The sequence below is a fragment of the Eschrichtius robustus genome, chromosome 2 (genome assembly GCF_028021215.1).
Source record: "Eschrichtius robustus isolate mEscRob2 chromosome 2, mEscRob2.pri, whole genome shotgun sequence".
Classification (NCBI taxonomy): Eukaryota; Metazoa; Chordata; class Mammalia; order Artiodactyla; family Eschrichtiidae; genus Eschrichtius; species Eschrichtius robustus.
Genome location: NC_090825.1, coordinates 130,507,978 through 130,531,079, shown reverse-complemented (window position 1 = coordinate 130,531,079; position 23,102 = coordinate 130,507,978). Strand labels below are relative to the sequence as shown.

Here is a 23,102-nt window from a genome sequence, read left to right as displayed (position 1 = left end):
ATGGCTTAAGATCCAGAGTATAGTTTTGGCTTGAACTGGAGCTCAAGAACTGGCTCAGCTTCTTAGTGTGGCCCTACATGAGTTACAATACCCCTTTAAGCCTCAGTTTCCTCATCCGTAAAAATGGGCATCATCACAGGACCTACATCACAGGGACCTGAGACAATGCAAGCGAAGTGCCTGACACACGCTACCTGTTCAAAGAATGTTAGCTGCCACTGTTATCTTTATAATCATTATGATATGTCCTCTCTCAAAGTGAGTTGAGATAGCTTATAACCAACATATAGATGTATAGGTGCACAGGATAGCTAAAATAAAGATTAAAAAAATAAAAAATAAAAATGTCACACACAGAAGGTGGAGAAAGGGAGGGCTGAAGGGCTGCTGCGACTGTCTTGCAAATTGAGGTCTGGACTTCCCTGTGGGCCAGAGTCAAAAAAGGAAATACAGAGGTCATGGTTTCCGCTGGTTGAAAAGAGGAAGGAGACCAGCTCTTTTGGAGAGACAATATTGTCCCTCGGCCACACCAGTTCTAAATTCTAGGAGAATCTGATCACACGAGCCTGTGCACGAAGGCCCTGGGTAACAGGAGGAAATCTCCTCCAGCAGTGCTTTATGTACCTTTTTCTTTAATTAATTCTCAACAAGAGCCCAGGGCAAAATCCTTAGATCCCAGAAGATGAGAGATGTTACACTCACTTTGGGTGCCGAATATCAGGGAGAGAGCGATTCAGGGAGATTTTATCACTGACGTAAATGTTAAATCCATTTTCTCGGTATGCCTGATCCACTCTGTCAGCATCGGTCATGGGGAAGGGCCTCCCTTGTTCTCCGTTTCCTAGGAGCAAAGAGCAAAGTCAGTGTTGCCAATTAAATGGAGTGGGGAAGGGAAGATGAAAAATATGGTTAAATCACCAAGACAGAACTTTACACTTGATATACAGTATTCCTCCAGATTTTGCAGGGCTAAAGAGGGGAGGGGAATGAGACTCAGCCATGGGCGTATCATGCACTTCAGACCTGTTCTCATGTAATCTCCCCAGCAAAGCTATCAGGGTAGGCATACGAGCCCTCATTCTACAGACAGATGAACCAGGACTCAGAAAGGCTATAATACCAGGTCTCTGGGCTCCAAAGCCCATGCTTCCCCCACTCTGCCAGGAGCCCCAATCAGCCCTGACCTTTAAGTCTGATCACCTGGACGGGAGGCCAGGTCACTTGCCTATGAGCTGATCAACCTTGGGCCAGTACTACCTCTCTGAACTACATGTACCTTGTTCCTGTCTGGTACCACACCACGCTGAGAAAGTCAAATGAGAGGTTGCATACATGAAAGCTTTCTGTAAACTATAAACCCTATAAACCATGTGAGGAAATACTATGATTACTCTCCGGGCAAGGCAAGCTTTATACATAAATCAAAATCGCCACAAATGATAAACGATGTTTTGATTTTTTTTTAAGCCAGCAAACAAATTAAGATTTGCCTAGCCTAGGCCTGGATGGCCTGAAAAGTGTTGTTTTGAGCAATGGATTTGGGTGGATCCAGCACCAGTTTTCCTCTCTCTTTACAATCCATCTGGGGAAAGAGTCCCTGATGCTCCAGGAAATTACTCTCTGGGTTCCCAGGGTGCAGATGGTACGTGGGGATGTCCCCCAACCCCTGCAATAATAGCCCAAGCATCTGCCATTGGCCAGGGTGTGGAAGAAAGGGTAATAAAAGTCAGGTGATTCAACATCACCTCACCTTCTGGAGCCCGTGGACTGAGCAACACCCCGTTTACTTTGCAAAGTAAATGTTGACAACATCAGCTTGATGACAAGGTGCAAGCAAAGAGGGGAGCCCAGGGGTGGTGTCTACTCCAATCCAGCCCAACGAGAGAGAGGACTCCGCCACCTGTAACTTGCATTGCTCTGTGGTAAGACACTGCCGGCCAGTGCCCAGCACAGATCCCGCAAGGGACACAAATGCAACAGGCAGAAAAAGAAGAGCAGAAGCATCTGTTCAGGTCGGGAGAGAAGCTTCGGGAAGGCAGTGCAGGGGAGCGATTCAGAGTTCAGGCCCTGGAGCTGGGCAGAGTGGAGTTTGAAGCCCAGCCCTGCTGCTCCCAGCTGTGCCACCTCAGGAGCACCTTCAGCCTTTCTGCGTCTTGAGTTTTGCCCTTTGTATTCCCTGGGATGAGAAGCTTCAATGTGATGATTAAGGAGGGAATGCAGGGCAAGATGCCTGGCACACAGTGAGTGCTCAACACATGCTGGTTATTATTACTCTCAATAATGTCGCCACTGCTTACTCTTTTCTGGCTAGTTAGCCCAATGTTCTAATAATTCCGGTATAACTGCCTGGAAAATTAGCTCTTTTCAAATGTTTCCTTTCTTCATTTAGGCAGCACCCGGCCCCCCTTCATTTTAAATCACTGACATATAGAAAAATGCATGTCCTGTCTTCGATTTCCCTGACCATCAGTTGTTACATCAGCTCTATTCAGAGCCTTATTGTCATCTGGTTTTGTCACAGTATAACTTTAAAAAAAAAAAAATCAATAGTGGTGGGTACCTCTAACTGAGATAAGAATGAATAAAATACAATCCCTTATATTTCTGCGGTGCTTTCCAGTATTGTAAATTATACTTTACTTGTCACCTTCACAACAACACCCTGAGGTTATCAAAGTAGGAAGCATGAGCCCCACTGACAGAGGAGGAAACCGAGGCTCCAGGAGTATGGAATTTATCTGATGGTCACGTGGCTGGTAGGTGGTACCTGAGCTGCTCTCCTGGCTCCTAGCCCAGGCTCTCTCTCGAGGTGACTCGCCACATAATTTCTGCACCACCCCACCACTTCCCAACTCTGCAGTGTAACAGCAACAGTTCCAAAGGCTAATTAGGCAAAGAAAACTTCAGCTGAAGCCCACTAGATTCATTCAACCTTGTGGCTATGGTGCTGGGTAGGGATCAACTCAGCCCTCTAGACCTGAGTTCAAGTCCCAAGCCTGCCTCTTTCTCACTGTGCGACTATAGGCCAATTACCCCACCTCTCTGAGCTCCAGGTCCCTTCTCATCAAATGCGCTACAAAGGTCGGTTAGGAGTTTCACCAACAAAAGTGTGGACCTTGGGCCTCGTTCACCATACGTGTTCAATAAGTGTTGGCTCTTATGATTACTGCTCCTCATTTTAGTGGTAAAATATCTTCGAGGAGGGAGACATTTTCTATCACCATAGAGGTAGCAGGGCAAAGTCCCGAAGGCAGTGGATCTGGTGACGTGAGTGGAGAAAGGGGTCAGCTAACAGGTGAAGCGGGGGATCCCAGGAACCAGGGGAAGGATGACGGCAAACGGACAGGGAGTCAACAGGAGGTCCAGATACCCCCGTTAAACACACACATTCGCACACACACACACACACGCGCGTGTGCAAACACTCTCCCGGGGACCGTCCGTGGATGCCCTGCTCTCGTACCTACACGCTGAGCATCCCTCTTGATGGCTTCTTTGTCGTGCCAGTCCTTCAGCTTCTGCCCATCTCCCAAGAAAAAGGTCTTCTTCTGCTGATCGTGTGAGCCCTTAAAAAAAGACAAAAACTGTGAAATAGAAGAAAAGGGGAAATAAGTTTAATAACAGAGACCCAGAAATTACACTGCCTAAAGGAGCTTTCAGTATTGACTGAATGGCTGTCATCATTGGTTCATTTATTAATTTCCTCAGTATAGCTTTGTTAGTCCTGCTCCGTGCCAGCCAGGTGTGCAAAGTTCAGAAAGATGACACACAGTGTCCACCCTCCTGGAACTTACAAACCCGCGGCAGAGAAAACAGATGGACAGACATTCCTCTCATGGAAGAGAGAAAGAGGTAGGTGTGATGCTGTCCAACAGAAGTATAACGTGGGCCACCTAGGTGAGCTGCATATAGAACTTTACATTATCTAGTATTCACATTTAAGAAATTTTTTAAAAACAGGTGAAGTGAGGGACTTCCCTGGTGGTCCAGCGGCTAAGACTCCGTGCTCCCAATGCAGGGGGCCCGGGTTTGATCCCTGGTCAGGGAACTAGATCCCGCATGAAGAAACTAAAGATCCCACGTGCCGCAACCAAGACCCGGCACAACCAAATTAAAAAAAAAAAGGTGAAGTGAGTTTCGATAATATATTTCATTTAGCTCCATATACTCCATCTAAAGTGTTATCATTTCAACACACAGTGGAAAAAAGTGTTGAGGTATTCTACATTCTTTTTTTTTTTTGTACTAAGTCTTCAAAATCCAGTGTGTATTTCACACTTGTGTTCATCTCAGTTCAGCCTCATTCCAAGTGCTCAAGAGCCATAGGTGGCTAGTGGCTCCGTACTAGACAGGGCAGAGGCAGTGAATCTTGGGTGAGAGGTCTGGAGAAAGTGCTAGAGGACTTCACTTCTGCCTGGGAGAACTGGGGCAGGTTTCATGGACATGGGGGCCTCTGGGCTGGGCTTCAGATAAGCGAAATGAGAGGCAGGCAGAGCACATGGCCTGGGCATAGACTTCCAGGTGCAGGTGGAGCACGGCAGGGCTGGGCTGGGCCCAAGGAGCACAGAGCACAGGAAGAGGAGTGGGGTCTCGGTCATCTCTGCAGTCCCAAAGAAGGCCCAGTCCCAAAGAGGGGGAACAGCTGTCAGATGTGTGTGGAAGGTCTGAACAAGCACTTAGATGGCTGAAAGAAAACAGGAATATATAGCAGCCACAGGAGAGCAGTCCCAGGGGCTGGGAGAGGAAGGCATTTATTTTGTGTTCCGGAAGGTGAGCCCAGGCTGGTGGGCCCGTTAGGAAGCAGTTTCCCTAATTAAAGAAGGCTGCATTCCAGTGTCTGGGGTCATCAGAAGGTGCCAGATGCTTTCCCACGCCAGGAGCCCAGTCTAAAGACTTGGCCCCAGGGCTCAGGAAGAGTCTTCCCAAGGTAACACTGCTCCACACGGCTGTTTAAGCACCTGTGTTCACCTACATGAGAACAGCTTTCCACCTCACCTTGCCCATTAAAAACCCCGCACACCTGTTCTTGCCACTGTGGCAAGCAGAATCCATTAGTCCTATTTCCTATATAATTAACTGGTCCCTGAATGCGTGGTGTGCTGGAACATTAGCACTCACAAGAAGCCACTGGAATAAAATCATCCTCACTCCTGTTTATTAAGGCTCCGGCTGATCCTCGCATTAGCAGATTCTCCACAACGGCTCTAATGATAATAACAATCCTTGGCATTCCCTCTCCTACAGGCGTCTCTGAGTTGCAAGAAGAAAACTCTGAAAGTGGGCCTGCCAGACGTTGTGGTCAGAGAGGGAAAGAAAACTGCAAAAACAAAGGCCACGTGCCTGCAAACGGTTCCCGGGGGCTTAGAAATCACAGGAGCTGAGCTGGAAGTTCCTTCGGCAGGTTTCAACTGTGCTGAGCTACATTTCTACAGGAGACCCTTCGGTGCTGCCTTGGGAAGGTGAAGGCTGAGAGTAAGAGCTTGACTCCCCTCCTTCAATCAGACCCGCAATGCATCTGTCTGTTTTTTATACCGGGGTTCCATGTGGGATTTCATTTTTAAAAGGTCCCCTGCTAAAAACAAACCGACAATCAAATCTCCGAACAAGCGAACACATATACTTGGAAACTGAGCTGGGGCCACTGCCCTATTTCACAGACAGGGAAACTGAATCTTGGAATGGGTCAGAGACCTGCCCGAAGTAAATATTCTACCTCTAGATGTCAGGATTGGTCGGTCAAGGGCTGGTTAGCAATCTTTCCTCCAGCCCTCCCTCCCAATTCCTTCTCCCTCTTCTGCTACCCAAAGACTGGAAACTTCCACTGACGACGTTAGGTCACTGGCGGACCTAAAGAGGTTCTGCAAACCGCGGCTGCCTTAATGGGAGGAACCAATCTAAAGTGGTTCTCAAAACGTGAACCAGAAGCATCCACACCGGTTGGGAACTTGTTAGAAATGCGGACTCCCGAGCCCTGCCCAGGAAGTAGCAGCAGCAACTCTGGGGGTGGGGCCTGGCAATCTGGGTTTTAATAAGTCCTCCAAGAGATTCTGATGCACACTCCCGTTTGAGAACTACTGGTCTAGAATGAAGGAGGCCATAATCCTGCCTCCCTGTGCTGGTCAGGCTACACCTGGGCTATTGTATCCAAGCTGAGCAGATATTCATCATCAAAGGTCACAAAAACCTTAGATATGATCACTGGCAAACACAACCTGGTGGCTTCTGAGGATCTTTTTTTTTTTTTTTTAACTGCCAGCGTGAAAAAAATGGAGGGATTTCTTACTGTTTTATCAAGATTCATTGGCTTCTTCTGAAAACTCAAAAGACACGTCAATGCTCTGACCGAGCTGGGCCAGCACATGGCTCTCCACTTTGCCACAGTCCCCCGCCATTCTTTAGTGCATTTCACCTGGCTCTCATCTCTCACTTGTCTTACTTTCCTGGCCCCAGTGAGTTTGCAACAGGCTGCCACATACAGGTATGTATGAGGAAGATTAGAAACTGTGTTGTTGTATGAGGACTAGGAGATGGGAAGCCGTGGGGGACACAGGAGGATCTGTCTTGTTCTCTGAGGCCCTGAGGCTAGCGTGAGTGCCAAGGGCAGAAGTTACTGAATGACTGAGGGATTAGTTTAAGATAGAGAAGAAATTCTAAAAGTTGGACTGGTATTAGGATGAAACAGGGGCACTTGGAGGAAGATAGAGGAGGCCAGGAATAGGATGCTCTCCTGTTCATCAGGATGTGAAGGAGGGGACTCAAGTGCGGGGTTAAGGCTAGCGCTTCTCGAACTTTCCTGTGCAGTACGATCACGTGGGGATCTTGTTAAACATGGATTCTGATATAGGAGGTCTGGGGCTGGGCCTGAGACTCTGCATTTCTAAAAAGCTCCCAGGGGGGCTTCCCTGGTGGCGCAGTGGTTAAGAATCTGCCTGCCAATGTAAGGGACATAGGTTTGAGCCCTGGCCCGGGAAGATTCCACATGCCGCGGAGCAACTAAGCCCGTGCGCCACAACTACTGAGCCTGAGCTCTAGAGCCTGCAAGCCACAACTACTGAAGCCTGCGTGCCTAAAGCCCACGCTCCGCAACAAGAGAAGCCACCACAATGAGAAGCCCGCACACTGCAACGAAGAGTAGCTCCTGCTCACCGCAACTAGAGAAAACCCGCGCGCAGCAACGAAGACCCAACACAGCCAAAAATAAAAATAAATAAATAAATTTATAAAAAATAAATAAATAAAAAGCTCCCAGGGGATGGCTGATGCTGCTGATCCCCGAAAAACACTTTTTGAGCAGCAAGGGTGAGGCGACCTTTACAAGGACATTTCAAGAGTCTAAGAGTCCAGAAAGGACACTGTTTCCGCCATATGTTTGTGAAAGTCTTCTCACACTGCTGGGAACGGGGCACGGGGTTGAATCTCACAGTTGTGACCGCATAGAGGTAAACTCCCTTGAATGAACAGTGAATTGCTGAACCAACAGGGTAGAGAATTAAGATTCCAAAATTCTGGGAGTTTCACACTTAACAGCCTCTACCACCTCACTGCCTTTGCTTTAATGATGCATGTCTCTCTGGAATGATCTGCAGAGGTGGCCTGTTTTAGGTGGTCTCATTAGTTCTTATTTCCTCCCTAAACTAAGAGGACTTTGGAGCTTGCTGCCATAGGGACTTCTGCATGTCTAAACACGTTACTAGGGGGGTCCTCAAATAACCAAGCTATGCAGCTGCTCAGAAACAATTAGTCCACCTGTCTCCCATCTTACAGGTGGGGAAACTGAGGTCCAAAGAGGCCAAGCTACCCAACCAAGGCCACATAAGCAGGCCAGAGAATAAGAGCTATGTTCTTTGACTCCCACGCTGGGTTTTAGTGGAGAGAGCCCTTGTAGTGTGGCCTTGGACAAGCCACAAGAGTCACAGGCACCTCGATTTTCCTACCTGGAAAATAGAGACAGCACCACCTGCCCAAAAGGTACTTTCAGATCAACCGAGAAAAATCACAAACTGTGTTATCGGGAGCACTTTCAGAGTTTACACATAGAATGTGGGTACCAACTCCTTTAGGATTTTAAGAATCTACTGTAAATTGACATCTCATCAAATCACCTTGATACAGGACTCAAATGTTACTATACAAGTTTAAAAGATTTCCAATAATAGGTTTGAGCTTTTGGTCAGAGAAGGAGTTGGTTTCGCTCCTAAAACCACTGAGCATTCAGAGCCCAAAGGGCCCTTAGAATCCTATCCAGAAACCTTTATGAAAATTTTGATCAGGAGTCTCTGACATCCACCCATGGAAACCCCACAGATAGATCATTCCAACTATTGCCAAATATTTACCAAGATCTACTCTGTGCCAGGCACTGTGGTAGGCACTGGGGATACAGGCATGACAACACAGATCCTTTGTAGATGCTAATGGCTTTATAGTCAGATCAGTCTCTCTCAAAGGATGGTTCTTGGGAGACCTGAGCTCTCATTATAGATACAAATGCCTGGACCACACCCTGAACCTATTAAATCAACATATCTGGGCGTAGGATGCCAGGAAGATGTCTTTAAACACATTCCCCATGTGATTCACAATAAAGGTGGAAAACCACTTGTCAAAATCCAGCTGCCTCACTTGCAGATACGAAATCTGCGGCTAACAGAGTAGAACAGACTTGCCCAAAATCCCATAGTTTGTCAGCCCCAAAGACCAAACCAGATCTGGCTGTTCTCTCCCTGGGTTAGACTGTGAGCTCCTTGAAGGCAGGGGCACATCTGTTTTGAGCTGTCACTGTGTGTTCCTAGGTCAATACCTTAGGCCCTCAGTAAATATCAGGTGAATGACTGAATGAATGATTGCTCATTAATGGGGCAGGAAGTCTAGTTGGATGATTCAGAGCATTCTGATTCCAGAGACAGAAAAACTTAGGTTTTACTCCCTGGGCAGGTGGACCCCAGTTTCCTTGACTGATAAATAGGGAAAACTATCAGAATAACCTGCAGGTTAACCTGCACCTGAGGGGATGAACTGAACTCATCTATACAACGCATCAAGCTCAGTGTCTGGCACAAAGTTAGGCCCCTTCGGTAAAGGAGTGCAACTATTAATACGTTATTTTTGGAGAAGGATTACGATCTGGTGTATGTGATGGTCATATTTGGGGGAAAAGGAGAGAGATGGGAATCTAATAATAAAACTGGGCGCCCTGCAGAAGGAACCTATTGAACACCTGAGCCAATTCAACTGGCTATTGCTGATAACAGGACTTAGAGAGTTTCCTCGTTAACAGCAGGTTATGTGCCCATGTGGAAATTCGCTGTTCTTGAGGAAAGAAGAAAGTCCTTAGTTAATAGTGGCATTCTACAACAGAAACAAATGCCACAGACCTTTTGCAACAAGAAAAACATGAACAATGCTTCTCAAAAGACAGCGATTCTTATGCCATGGCAATCACTTAATGTTATGCAAAAAAGCATGTCTGGGTTTCAATCCAGAGGTAATTTTAAGTTTCTTTAATTGTGCAGACTCACAGATTTGTCTATAAAAGCCGTGATTATTTTCCTTCAGCAACCATCTTCTGCTACTTTCCTTGCCCTCTGTTCCCAGATGTCCTTTTGCTACAGGAAGCAGAGAGGTTGGGAAGGAGCACAGGGCAAGGGAGGCGAGGGAGAGTGTGGGGAGGAGGCTGGCAGAATGATTGTGGAAATCACATTAAACAGTAAATTGGAAATGGATTCTGACTGGCCGCTCTAAATAACTGCTTCTGGTATCTGCATGCTTTTACTTAACATTCCACTGAAAGAATCGATTAGTGTTCAGACACACACACACACACACACACACACACACACAAATGGAATTTTAATCTTTTGTTTAATCACTATTTAGCGTGCCTGGCATCCTTTGGAGGGAAGGAAGAAAGGTGGTGAAGTGAGCCAGCTGTATTCTGCCCAAGGAGAAAGGTCTGTTAAAGCACATACTCTAATCCCAGCGCTGCCGACTTGGCAGCTACCGCTCAGAGAGGACACTTGTGTCTCTGGCTGAGCTGGCTAGTGTCTTCAAAACAATGGAAAAAGGGCTGTATGTTCAAAAACGGCAATGCGGAAAGGAAAACTGAGCAGGGCATCTGCTTCATCCAGGGTCTGAGGACTATAACGGATTAGATTCTGCTGCAAATTTTAGGATAGCTTCCCTGCCCCCAACCCTCCTCTCAAATAACCCTACAAAGGCACTGGAATGATTTTGCTTTGAGGCTTAAATGACTCCATGTAATTCCAAACATTTGTTTATCTGCTAAGTAGATTATTCTAATAACCTTCATACACACACACACACACACACACACACACACACACAGATAACACAGCAAAGCATTCTCTTCAAGGTTGCCTTCAAGGTTATCCTTCAAAGAGGGCCAGGGAGGACTTAATTTAGCCAAAAGCATAAAGTTACTTTAAGCAAGGGAGTTTGAACAACTGATAAATGTACTTTCTTCATGAGTTTCGAGGACATAAGCTGAATTGTTTTATTTCTTCATTCACCTCATGAAAGAGGATGACTCCACAGAGGAATTAAGGACCTACTATGTCCAAAGAGCTGTGGAGGAAATAAAGAAAAATAAGATAATTCTTGGCCTCAACAAACAGCATGGATATAAGAAAGGAAAAAACACACAACACTGTATGTAATGTGAGTGCCTTGAAAGTTGTACAGATGAATTCTGAAGCTATTTACAAGAGCCAAAGGTTAAATTCTACTTAAGACCATCAGGGAAAAATTCCTGCAGAAGCAAGGTCTTTGAAAGCTGCCTGAAAGGATGGACAGGATTTTGGCTGGGGGGATGGAGCCCAGCTGGAGGGGAAGCATGTGCAAAGAGATGGAGGTTAGAAAGTAAGGGACCTGTTTCCTTAGTGGCAAGGAGACTGATTTGGCTGGGGTGAGTGGGATGCAACAGAGAGTCAGGAACAAGGAGGCCAGGAAGTCTGGACCAGAACCTGAGGGCCTTACATTTGAGCTGTTTGGCAGGTGGGAGCCACAAAAGGTCTTTGAGCAAGGAACAGGCTGGAGTAGAGGTCTAAGAACAAAATGTTACTACCTATCCACCTGTAATTAATCTCAGAGTCCCCCTCTTCCTGGGATAGATGCAGAGAGAAACACGATTTTGTTTTCATTCAGAAGCAATGTACCCTCATTGTAGGCTGAGGACCGCTCTCCGGCATTCCAGAAGTCAGACTGAAATGAGCTGACCTAAGCCCAGCCCTCACCTGGTAGGCCGCTGTTCTGAGAAAACCTACCTTCCACTACAACCAGGACCAAGCAGTATGAGAAAACAATTGCCCCTAAAGGGCACTGTTTATGAATGGACAGAGACACTATAACCCAGCAACCACAAGACTGACGAAGTCGGCCGTGGCCACGTCAGGCAAGTCCTGCTGTTCCACCCAGGAATCAGGCGTGTCAATTTTCCTCGCTCCGATAACTCTGTGGTCTCAACACCAGGATGTCGGAATCTTAAGTCTGGGCGGGGCCCCATTCCCTAAGAGGGTAAGGTCATTCACAAATAGGAACCCTTGTTTAAAAAGGCTGATGCTTCGCTTTCAAGGGCAGAAGCAACCCACTCGTCCAATTCACCCTTTTGTTTTGTACAGATGGCTCTAGAAAAGGTCATTTGCTACATACGGTGTGAAAGCTCATTAAAAGACTTTTTAAACAGCAGAGAGAAAAAGAGCCAAGATGTTTGTAATACCTACTATCTAAAGGGCAAATGGAGCCTTCAGTAACTTTTCTCTTTCATTCTAAAAGAATGATTGCAACTTGTACCATTTTCTTCAGAGGAAGTTTCCAAAGGGTTTATCACTGGAAAAACAAACAAAACAACAACAACACTGATCATCTGACAATGTTCATTTGGGTGTCTCACCCATCCATCGGTCCATCCACTTACATGCTTAATGAATACAAGCACATGCCAGGCTCTGTGCTAGGTATAAAGAATACACTGGTGAGCAAGACAGATAAGGGCCCTGCTCTCACAGAGCTTATAGTAGTGTGTGTGGCAGAAGGGAATATAGACTTTAATCCAGAACCACAAATAAATTTAAATAGTTACAGCGGCCTGTGCAGAAAAGAAGGATACATGGTGCAAAGAGAGTCCCTTTCTTTCAGATCAGATCAGATCAGGAGGGTCTTATCCAGACAGAAAAGTCAGGAAAGCCTTCCCTGAGGAAACGGATGGAGTATGATTAGAATAAATTCAGCAGAGAGAGGAGAACAGAGCATTTCAGACAGAGGGTGAAGTGAAGATGTGCAAAGGCCCACATTTGGCTGGGCAAATATGAAACCGGAGGGACTAAAAGAAGAGCGGGGTGTGTGTTGCACAGAGAAGGAGGGGAAGCCTGGTGGGGATGAGAGGTGGGCAGGGATGAGAATTTTGTCTTTCCCCAGAAGCGTTTGGAAATGAAGTATTTTATAGAAGGAGGCGGCAAGATCAGATTGCATTTGGAAAGCTCTCTTATAGCCACTGGAGAAAGGATTAGGAGGCCAAGAGGAAGGGCGGAACACAGGGAGGAGGCTATCATCTCAGTGGTATAGGCAGAGATGACGCCAGTTTAGGCAAGAAGGTAGAAGCTGGGATGGACATAAGCTTTTTTTTTTTTAAATAGAGTCACGAGGGTCCTGCAAGTCTGCAGTCAAGAAATGCAGCCTCAGGACTCGGACACTTGGGTGCTAAGTTCATCTTGAAGGTCCATAGGCCCAAGATGCCATGGATGCAGGTGGGGCTGACCTGGGGCCTGAGCCCAGATCTCCCCACACCCAGCCTGGTGTTTGCTTCATTACATGTTATTTTCAAGCTTTAATCCTGTTCATAGACAGCAAGTCAGGAAATCAGACCTAATAGCACTGTATCATATATATAGTTAAAGCTTCAGGAATTCAGTGACACATGGTCCAAAAGAAAGAGAAAGAAATCCTAACTAGGGAGGCTGGTGATCCTCCTGTCCCCACACTCAGCGAGCCTGTATCCTGGATGATGTCCCCAGGGGCCTAGTTCCCTCTGGCCTCTGGTACTGTGAGTACTTTGGTGCCGAGTGAGCCTACTCTTGGAAGATAAGTATTTTCATTACCTCAGAAGGCACCGTGATGACTTCAACCAGAGAAATAGTCATCAGTTTTAATGCTGGAGGAAAAACTGCCTCAGTTGGGCTTTTTTTTTTTTTATAAATTTATTTATTTATTTATTATCTAATTTTGGCTGCATTGGGTCTTTGTTGCTTCCCGCGGGCTTTCTCTAGCTGCGGCGACCGCGGGCTACTCTTCGTTGCGGTGCGCAGGCTTCTCATCGCGGTGGCCTCTCCTGTTGCAGAGCTTGGGCTCTAGGTGCACGGGCTTCAGTAGCCGTGGCACGTAGGCTCAGTAGTTGCGGCTCGCAGGTTCTAGAGCGCAGGCTCAGTAGTTGTAGCGCACGGGCTTCGTTGCTCCGCGGCATGTGGGATCCCCCCGGACCAGGGCTTGAACCCGTGTCCCCTGCATTGGCAGGCGGATTCTTAACCACTGCGCCACCAGGGGAGCCCTCAGTTGGGCTTTTGAGAGGTGGTTCGTCTTTATATTCCATGGATGATTGTCAAGGGTGATTCTGATTTTATGTTATTTTCACCTTAAGTGGTAAGTTTATTATAACCTAACCCTTTCAAAAGATGAGACTTTACTATATCATTATTGTCCTTACATCCACTTTGTAGATGACAAAACTGAGGCCTGGAGAGAAAATCGATATGAAAGTGCTCTGCAAACTGCCAACCACCCCATGCGTGTAATCATCACAGCTAAGAGTTCCTACCACACATTGGTCCGCTGCTCCCCACATGTCCGTGCCTGGAAAGGTTTGGGGAGCACAGTCGGCTCTCAGGAAAGCACGACTTGTGGAAGTGAATCATCCTTCTGTGCCTTGTTCACGAGGAGTCTTGAACAACCACAGGCAGCCTGCCAAAAATTGTTCTTCTCAGAGGCTTGGCGAATGGAGCATAACAGAGGGTCATTACATTGCTCTGCAGAGCGGATGTGGACGGGTCAGGAGAAAGGTGGGCAGAATTGGTAAGCTGAACAGAAGGCAAGTTCCAACCTTTCCAGGGACCAAAAAACGGCTGCAAACACACCCCGTTAGCTGGGGAATTAGGGCTGAGCCCCCAAGTAATAGAAGAGTTGCTCTATTAATAGTAATTATGACAGTTATAATCCCCTACATTCTGAAGACAGCAAAATAAAGTCTATAAAAGCAGTTGCTTTGGAGTCAGAAACACCTAGGCTTGTGTCACGGTTCTACACTCACTAGCTGTGCGACCTTAGGCAAATTACACTGTTCTTCCAAGCCGTGGTTCCTCGATTGTAAAAGGCAGGATATTAACAGTATCTAACGTAAAGGTTATCGTGAGAAGTAAAGCTCTTTGCAGTGTTTGGTATTTAGGAAGCACTAAAAATCATAGCTACCATTATTAGTTATTATTTGGATAGCACTTTGCAATTCACAAAGCATTTTTTACATATATCATCCCATTTCTTCATCACAATCACATTAGGACAAAGGCAGGCATCACCAACCTATTGTAATACTTTTCCTTATGGGTCCCAGACTCCGAGAATCCTTCTCAACACTGTGCTCCAAGCGGCCCTTACCAGTTAACCAGTGTTGGCCAGAGGACGGGACCCATCTACCACACCTGCTTTAAGCTGGCAGAGTGAATTCCCAAGTACACCTGGTAGGTTGCAGTCTGCTGGTTGATTTCTTCAGGCTCTCTTGCTGCTCGCTGCTCGCAAAGGTTCCCCAAGCAGGAGGAAGTGGAGAAGCAGAAAGTGACCGATGGCTGGCCCCTCCTCTGGTACTGGCCTCCCCTCATCCACAACTGCTAGGACCTTCCCCTGTTCCAGGTCTCAGAGTCACAGAATCTAGACGCTGAGTGGGAGGTTAGATGCTACCTCCTCTGATGGTCCCCTGGACCCAGTAACCCTTTCTTTGTTACGGCACATGGATGGTCCCTGAGCCTGGCTTGGGTGCTTAGAGAATGGGAAGCTCTCTTCCTCCATACAGGTGACTCCAGCTATTAGAAAACTCCTTCTGGGCTCCCAAAATTCTTTGGGCTCCTTCCTGGCCCCCAAGGAAAGTCTCTGACTGGACTATGATCCTGGCCTCCTCGACCTGCCATCTTGGAACCTCTGAACTCCTTTCCTCTTCTCCATTTCTCCTGGGGTGTAAGCTACAAAGGACTCTCTCAAAGTCCCTGAGCAGTTCCCCCACCTTCCCCCTCCCCTACCCCCATCCTACTCTCACTCTGGCATCCTTGTTCTTAAATAACGATCTCTTACTCATACAGTGCCCCAGGCAGGATTCATAAGGTGTAACCACAATGGCACAAAGGATGGTTTTCTCAGAATACACCACTCTGCTATGAAAGTAGCCTCTGCGGCAGAAATGAATCCAAACCCTCAGGCAAACCTTCCCTGACCTCCCTGACTAGATCACAGTCCCTGAGTGTGCCCCTGTAGCATCCTTATGGCTCCTTTGTGATTTCACATTCATTCAGGTGCTTATTTCATTACTGCCTATCTCTCCTCAAACTGTGAGGTCCATGAGGGTAGGAGATAGCAATTTTTGTTGACCAAATGAATGAGGAGACATCTTTTGTTTTACCTTTTCTAGATGAAAGAAGGTCATCCGTGATTAGACATGTCTAATATAGTCACAAGCATGTAAAACCATAAGGGATTCTGAGGATTAACTTTATCCTCTGACTAAATGGCTTCAGGTCAACTTAACGAGCTATAAAAACTAAAGAGAGCTGGCTCACCTGATCCTAAAACGATCTGTAAAAGATGCAACCGACTTTGAACTCTGCCACCTTTTTCCTCCTTTCATTTTGTGAAATACAATTCATATTTTATAGCAAGACGAGAAAAATTTAAACATAAAAAGTCTTCTCTGCCCTTTGGCCTCCCCTCTCCCCGCACTGTGTATTGTGTATCTGCATTGTGCATTGTGTATCGACCAAACCTCCCCCATCTGCAGGAATACCTGCTCAACCATAAAGAGCAACATTCTCCTACCATCAACAAGACAACTCCTTAAAAGATAACATTCCTTCCTGATTTTGTAAGGGGGTCACACAACCCCCCAGGATGACGCTTAGATCTGGATTATGTAAACTGTCAATAATACATCATTTGATACACAGCCCCCTGTCTCAGAAAACTTATATAACTGTGCGTTGATTTCTAACTGGCAAAACAGTTCTCAGAGCTTTCTGAGATGTTCTTCCCGGTTATAATCCTCAAATTTGGCTCGAAAATAATTTTCCAATTCTTTCTTAGATCGACTGATTAATTTTTCGTCAACAATTTTCAAGTTGTTTCCTTTCTGGATTCCTACCCTTTAGGTTGTGGCAGAAATTGCTGTTTATCCCCCAGCAGCTGTTCTCTTTTTCTTCCACAGTAACAGAAATTTCAGCTGGGAATATGACTTCTCAGAATAAAGATGATATTTCCCAGACATCCTTGCAGCTAGGCGTGGCCCAACTGGGTTCTATCCAAAGAGATGTGGGTGCAGGTGTCGTGTGGCAGTCCACGGAACCTACCTGAAGACATCACTGGTGGGTACCTTTTCCTTCTTTACTCCTTCTATCTTGCTGTCTAGAATGCAAATGCCACCATATTGGATCACGAGATGGAGGTCCATGGCCTAGGGATGGTGAAGCTACTTGTGGGAAGAAGCCTAGGTTCCTGAGGATTTTATGAAGCAGAACTGTCATACCAGCCCTGAGATGCAAACCTCCAGACTTTTAAGTGAGAGAAAAATAAACTTCTTTTGTGTTTAAGACATTCAAATCTAATCTCAGCTGATACAAGCTTCTTTTCTTGAGGCCTGAAATCCTGAGAAGCAACTTGGGTGTGGTGGAGAGGACCCTGAAGGAGGATCCAGAAGATCCAGGTTTCAAACTCGTGTCTCTGCATTTATGAACAGTGAGACAGCAGACAGGTCCTTTGTCTTTCTAGGTCTCCATTTTTTGACTGCAGAATGGAGGTCAAACAATGTCTATCCATGACATGATTATCTACATTAAAAAATCCTAAGGAATCTACAAAAGCACTAGTAGAACTAGTGAGTTCAGCAATGTCACAGAATACAAAGTTGTCACATGAAAATCAATTGTATTCCTAAATATCAGCAACGAAATGTTGGAAATGGAAATAAAAATATCATTTACAATGGCATCAAAAATACTAAATACTGAAGGGATAAATTTAACGAAACTATGCAAGACCTAGTCACTGAAAACTACAAAACACTGCTGAGAGAAATCAAGGATCTAAATAAACAGAGACATACATCATGTTTATGGATCAGAAGACCTGATATTGTTAAGATGTCAATCTTCTCAAAACTGATCTAGAGACTCAATGCAATCTTTGTAAAACTAACATGCAAGGGATCTAGAAGAATATGCCAAAACAATTTAGAAAAAGAGGAACAAAGTTGGAGAACTTAATACGTCCTAATTGCAAGGCCTGCTCAAGGGCTACGGTGACCAAGAGAGTGTGGTACTAGAGCAAGGGAAGTCATGTGATCAATGGGAATGGGGTGGAGAGTCCAGGTATATAATCAGCTGATTATGAGCAAAAGTGCTAAGGAAATGCACTGGGGAAAGGATGATCTTATCAACAAATGGTGTCAAAAAATTAGGTATCACATGCCAAAAAATAAACCTCAACCCTTACACCTCACGGCATACACAAAAATTAACTCAGCCCTAAACATAAGAGCCAAACTATAATATTTGTAGAAGAAAATATGTGAGCAAATTTTAGTGACCTAAGTTTAGGCAAAGGTTTCTCAAATAGGACACAAAAAGTGTAAAATATGGGTAGGTTGGAATTCATTGCCATTAAAAGCCTTTGTTCTTCAAAGGGCAAGCCATGGGCTGGGAGAATATATTTGCAAAACAGGCATTTGATAAAGGACTTATATTCAGAATGCATAAAGGACTCTTACAGCTCAACATCATTAGTTATTAGGGAAATGCAAGCCAAAACCAGAAGGAGATACCACTTTACACCTACCAGGAGAGCCATAATTTAAAAAACGGAAAATAACAAGTGTTGGCAAAGAAACTGGAGCCCTCATGCATTGCTAGTGGAAATGTAAAATGGTGTAGCCTCTGTGGAAAAGTTTGGTGGTTTCTCTAAAGTTTAAATGTAGAAGTATCATATGACCTAGCAATTCCACTCCTAGGTATGTAACCAAAAGAACTGAAAGCAGAGACTCAAACAGATATTTGTTATGCCAACATTCACAGCAGCATTGTTCATAACAGTCAAAAGGTAGAAATAACTCAAGTGTCCCTCAACAGATAGAAGGATTAAACAAGATGTGGCACATGCATACAATGGAATAGTTATTATTCAGCCAGAAAAAGAATAACATTCTGAAACATGCTACAACAAGGAGGGACATCAAAAATATTATGCTGAGTGAAATAAGCCAGACATGGAAGGACACATATGATTCCACTTATATGAGGCGCCAACTAAAAATTGGCACTTGCCATCTGCCTCTACAAAGATGAAGTCACTAGCCACTGCAGCCACTGACCTTCAACACACCCTGAAAGCGGTTCAGGGTGGAGATCAGGAATGAGGCACTTGGTGCTCTGGGAAAAACTGGCAGAACAGGTCTTCAGGTAGATAGCTTCAGGAGAAGACTTTACGAGCCTAATTCTTGCATCTCCTCATATCTAGAATAGCACTAAAATAATTAATGGAGACATCTGCTCCTCGTGACCAAGCGCTACCTTCTGCAAACGTGTGTGCTTGATTGCACGTACCCCGCTTCACCCAAATCACATATATACTGACTTCCCCCCCTCCACCCCGCCGACCTCTTTGGAGCAGTTTCTTGGAGCAACCTGAAATGCTATCTCCCAGGCTATAGTCCTCATTTTGCCGCCCCAGATAAAACTTAACTCACAACTCTCACGTTGTGCTTTTTTTTTTTAAGTCAACAGAGGGACCTAGAATAGGCAAACTCACAGAGACAGAAAGCAGAATAGAGGTAATGGTGGGGGGCGGGAAGGGGGAGTTATTGTGTAAACGGAGTTATTGTCAGGGATGATGAAAAAGTTTTGGGAGTAGTTGTAATGGTTACACAGCGCTGTGAATCTATTTAATGCCACTGAATTGTACCCTTCTGAATGGTTAAAATGATAAATATTATGTTATGTATTACCACAATAAAAAAAATTATACCTCCCTCCTCCCTGCACCCCTGCCCTGCCTCACCCACAAAAAGTAATCCTTCCAATTTTAAACGCTTACATATTCTAATGCTCTCTTGGAGATACATTAGATGTATATTAGCATATTAAAGGCTCTGTGAAGTCTCACAAAAAAGAAAGCTGCCTCGCTGTTTAATCCAGCATTTCACAAATTTATCTGATGAGAAGTACCCCCCCCCCCCACCGCCACTCCCTTCAGCTAGAGAATGATTAATATCCTCGGGAACCCATGGACCTCAGTTTGCAATGCTATGCTAATAAGGACAGGGTATATGAGTGAGAACACAACAGGGTTCCTCCCCTGTGCAATCAGTTTTCTGGGTTTTTCTTTAAAGCACGTAGACATGGAACAACTACAAAAGATTTCAAGTTGACATATTGATTTGGAGAGAAGGAAGTAAAGTTTATGATAATATCAGATTCTTCTAAAAGAAAGCTTCAGTCAAGTGTGGAAGCATCTGCCATCCGTTTACTCATCTAACCATTCATTCATCTATTCATCTAATGATCGTTTATTGTGCAACTACTATTTGTTGGCCTTGGGTTAGGTACTTCAGGAAGTAACATAAAAGAAATGTTTTTTGTCTACATCAAAGGCCAGATTTGACACCATTTCATTCTAAAAATTGCTACTGGAACCTGGGAAAAGAATTATTCTCCCAAAATAATTGTTCTGGGAACAGTTCTGCAGAGAGCACTGGGGCTGGGCATTGAAGGATGAATCTAATGTGGGCTGGTGAAGGTACCACAGAAGCAAAGCTGATCAGGTTGCCCAGAAAGTTTCCTCTTTTGCCTTCTACTCACACAGAAGACTGCGGACTGTTTTAGACGCCTGGCTTCTTATAACTCTGGTTAATGGACCACTGTACATTTTCCAGATGGTTTCTCACACATAAATTTCTCCAAAAACCTTTGCTTAGCTTGAGAAACAATGGAGTTGAAGTCGGGAGGGGGTTCTTGTTCTTTTCGTCTAGAGAATTTAGTAAGATTTCTCAGGATGCCTGTGGTAGACAGACTGGAAGAGTGGCCCCAATCCTCCAGCCCTCCCTGTGTCCATACCCTTTGCAGTGGGATCCTCTGGCTCCTCCCACCGAGAGATGGAGTCTGTTTCCCCAGCTTCTGAATCTGGGCAGGCTTGGTGACTTGCTGTGGACAAAAGAAGGAGGCAGAAGTGACAGCGTGCCAGTTTTGAGCCCAAGCCTCTAAGACCTGCACTCTTCCATCCTCGTGTTTGTTCGTCTGTCTCCTCAAAGGGAACAAGCCCAGGCTAGTATATGCTAGAAGGAGGGGAGGGGCAGGTGGAAGAGGAACCGTGTGAAGAACAACCGAGGTTATACCGGACTAGCCGACAGCCGGCCAAGCCCCAAAGATATGAGAGCCCAGCAAGGCCAGCAGAGCCGCCCAGCCCACCATGGCTGGTCCGAGATGCATGAGACAGCCCAGCCGGGACCAGAGGAACCACCCAACTGACGTGTAGACCCGTAGCAATAACACATGATTGCTGTCTGAAGCCCCTGAGCTTTGGGGTCGTTTGCCATGTTGTATTGTTTGTGGTCACAGAGCGATAAAATGACTTTAGAGAGGATTCAGAAGATTCAGTTCAGTTCTGTGTTTGCATCCAAGGCACCAAACAGAAGTGTAACTGTTGCAATCCTGCCACCCTGCCTTATTTTTAAAAGATCCCAATTATACCTGTCTTACAACGCTCAGTTCAAATACCACATCCTCAAGAAACCCTAATTCTATCCCCTTCCACTTACACAATAATCTTCCCTCTCACTGACCTCTCACTGTGCCCTCTCTACCCTTCTTTTGGAAGTTAGCCCTTAAGGTCTCAAATTACAGCCATTTGCATACACATCATTCCTCTCTACTGGGTCCTAAACCAGAGCTTTCAAACTATCTGTGATGAAGAACCACTTCGTTTTAATTTCTAATTCATCGCGAACCAAACCATCTGTGGCAGGCAGGATTCTAAGAATGCCTTCCAATCACCCTCATCCTCTTACACTCCCCTCCCCTTTGAGTGTGGGTAGAACCTGCGAACGTGATGAGATCTTACTCCACTGATTACGTTATGTGGCAAAAGGAGATTATCCAGCTCGACATAATGTAGCCGCACAAAAAAGAAGAGTTTTCTCCATCTGGCAGTACAAGAAGTCAAAGTGACTCAAAGAGTGAGAAGAATTTGATGTGACATTGCTGGCTTTGAAGATCCAGGGGCCATGTGTGTGGCTTCTAGGAGCAGAGAGCAATCCCTGGCTGACAGCCAGCAAGGAAATGGGGACCCCAACCTACAACCACAAGGAACTGAATCTGCCAACAAGCCGAATGAGCCTGGCAGTGGATTCTTCTCCAGAGCCTCCAGACAAGAGCCCAGGCTGGTGACACCCTGATTTCAGCCTTGTGAGACCCTGAGTAGAGAACCCAGTTGAGTAAACTTGGAGTCATGACCTATAAAACTTTGAGCTAAAGAATGTGCATTGCTTTAATACACTAAGCTTTAATAAAACAAGTTTGTGTTCATTGTTACACAGCAACAGAAAACAAATACATCTGCATATAGAGTGGCCGACTATATTTTCCAAAGGCGGCTGCAACAAAACCTTATGTCCCACATGTTCTTCTAGAACCTTCCACAAGCGCATTATGAGATGGGATCTAGATTCCCCTCCCTCTGAAGTCGGGTAGAACTTTGTGAATCCTTCAAGCAATGTGACTTCTGAGACTAGATCATAACAAGGCCATGCACTTCCGCCCAGCTCCCTTAGGACAGTGGCCAGTGGAACCCAGCCATGCTGCTCAGAAGAAGCATCCTCGTGGAAAGGCGACCAAGGCACCAGCCTGCCAGCTCTGTGAGTGAGCCATGTTGCAAGGGGACGCATGGGCCCCGGTGCAGCCACCCTGTAGGCACTGTGTGGAGGAGAGGGGACCTGAGCTGCCCACCCCTGCTCACACTGTAGATCTGTGAGCAAGTAAATGACAGCTGTTGTTTTAATCTACTAAGGGTTGGGGCGGTTTGTAAAGCAGCAATAGTAGCTTGAATGAGTACGCAGCTTGCGCCTGTAACTCACCACGATTTTGACAACACGTGAAGTGATCCATATCTATTCAACAAAGCACGTCCGCTGAGCACGCACTTGGCTGTCGTGGCAAAGTCCAACTGCCATAAAAGTTTCTAAATGCTTGTCTTCAATTTCTGTGTTTATTGCACTGTGTACTGGTGCCATTCTGCAGTCTACACTTGGGGCGGCCTGGCTGTAAAAGATCTCTGGGCCACACCCATTCTTATTCTTCTCTGCATCCTCCCAAATGCCTGGTAAAATTCCTGGAAATAGCAGGAATTCGGTAAAGGTTTATGGACTGCATAGAACATTCAAAGAAAGCCAAGGCTGGAAGCTCAACTCACTCATTTTATAGATGGTAACGTGGTGGTCCAGAGAGATGAAGGGATATACTCAGGGTCATGGGATGAAAAAGTGGCAGAGCCACAGAATTCCTGAAACCTTCTAGCCTAGGCTTTGCCAACTCAACTGCCTGCAGGTGAAGGGGGGTGGCCAGGTGTAAGATAATACAGAGGATGGAGGCTGGTGAAAAGTTGCCAAGTGATGGTCAGTGAAAACAGATGCTCAGTTTTTAAAAGAGTCTGGAAAATTCAGATTTCTGGAGACTATTTCTTGACTTTTAACATACTATCTGGATAAACAAATATGTTTGCACGCTAGATTTGGTCCAGCGGGCCACCCATTTGCAATTCCTGAGCACTCTAATAAGTAAGGAAACTGAGGTCCTGAG

General features: G+C 45.6%; 1 protein-coding gene across 4 annotated transcripts in view; it reads right to left on the bottom strand.

The window, feature by feature from the left end:
- Nucleotides 1-23,102, bottom strand: part of GALNT10 (polypeptide N-acetylgalactosaminyltransferase 10) — a 335,391-nt gene that overhangs the window by 107,689 nt on the left and 204,600 nt on the right. For 3 of the 4 annotated variants that reach the window (XM_068536263.1, XM_068536262.1, XM_068536261.1), the window contains 2 exons: nucleotides 3,464-3,566; nucleotides 703-841 (listed from right to left, as the gene is read on the bottom strand). In XM_068536263.1, the coding sequence (XP_068392364.1) occupies nucleotides 703-841; nucleotides 3,464-3,566 (242 nt within the window). Of the gene's footprint in view, nucleotides 1-702; nucleotides 842-3,463; nucleotides 3,567-20,366; nucleotides 20,454-23,102 lie in introns of all 4 variants that reach the window. The other variant, XM_068536260.1, reaches the window with a different exon arrangement.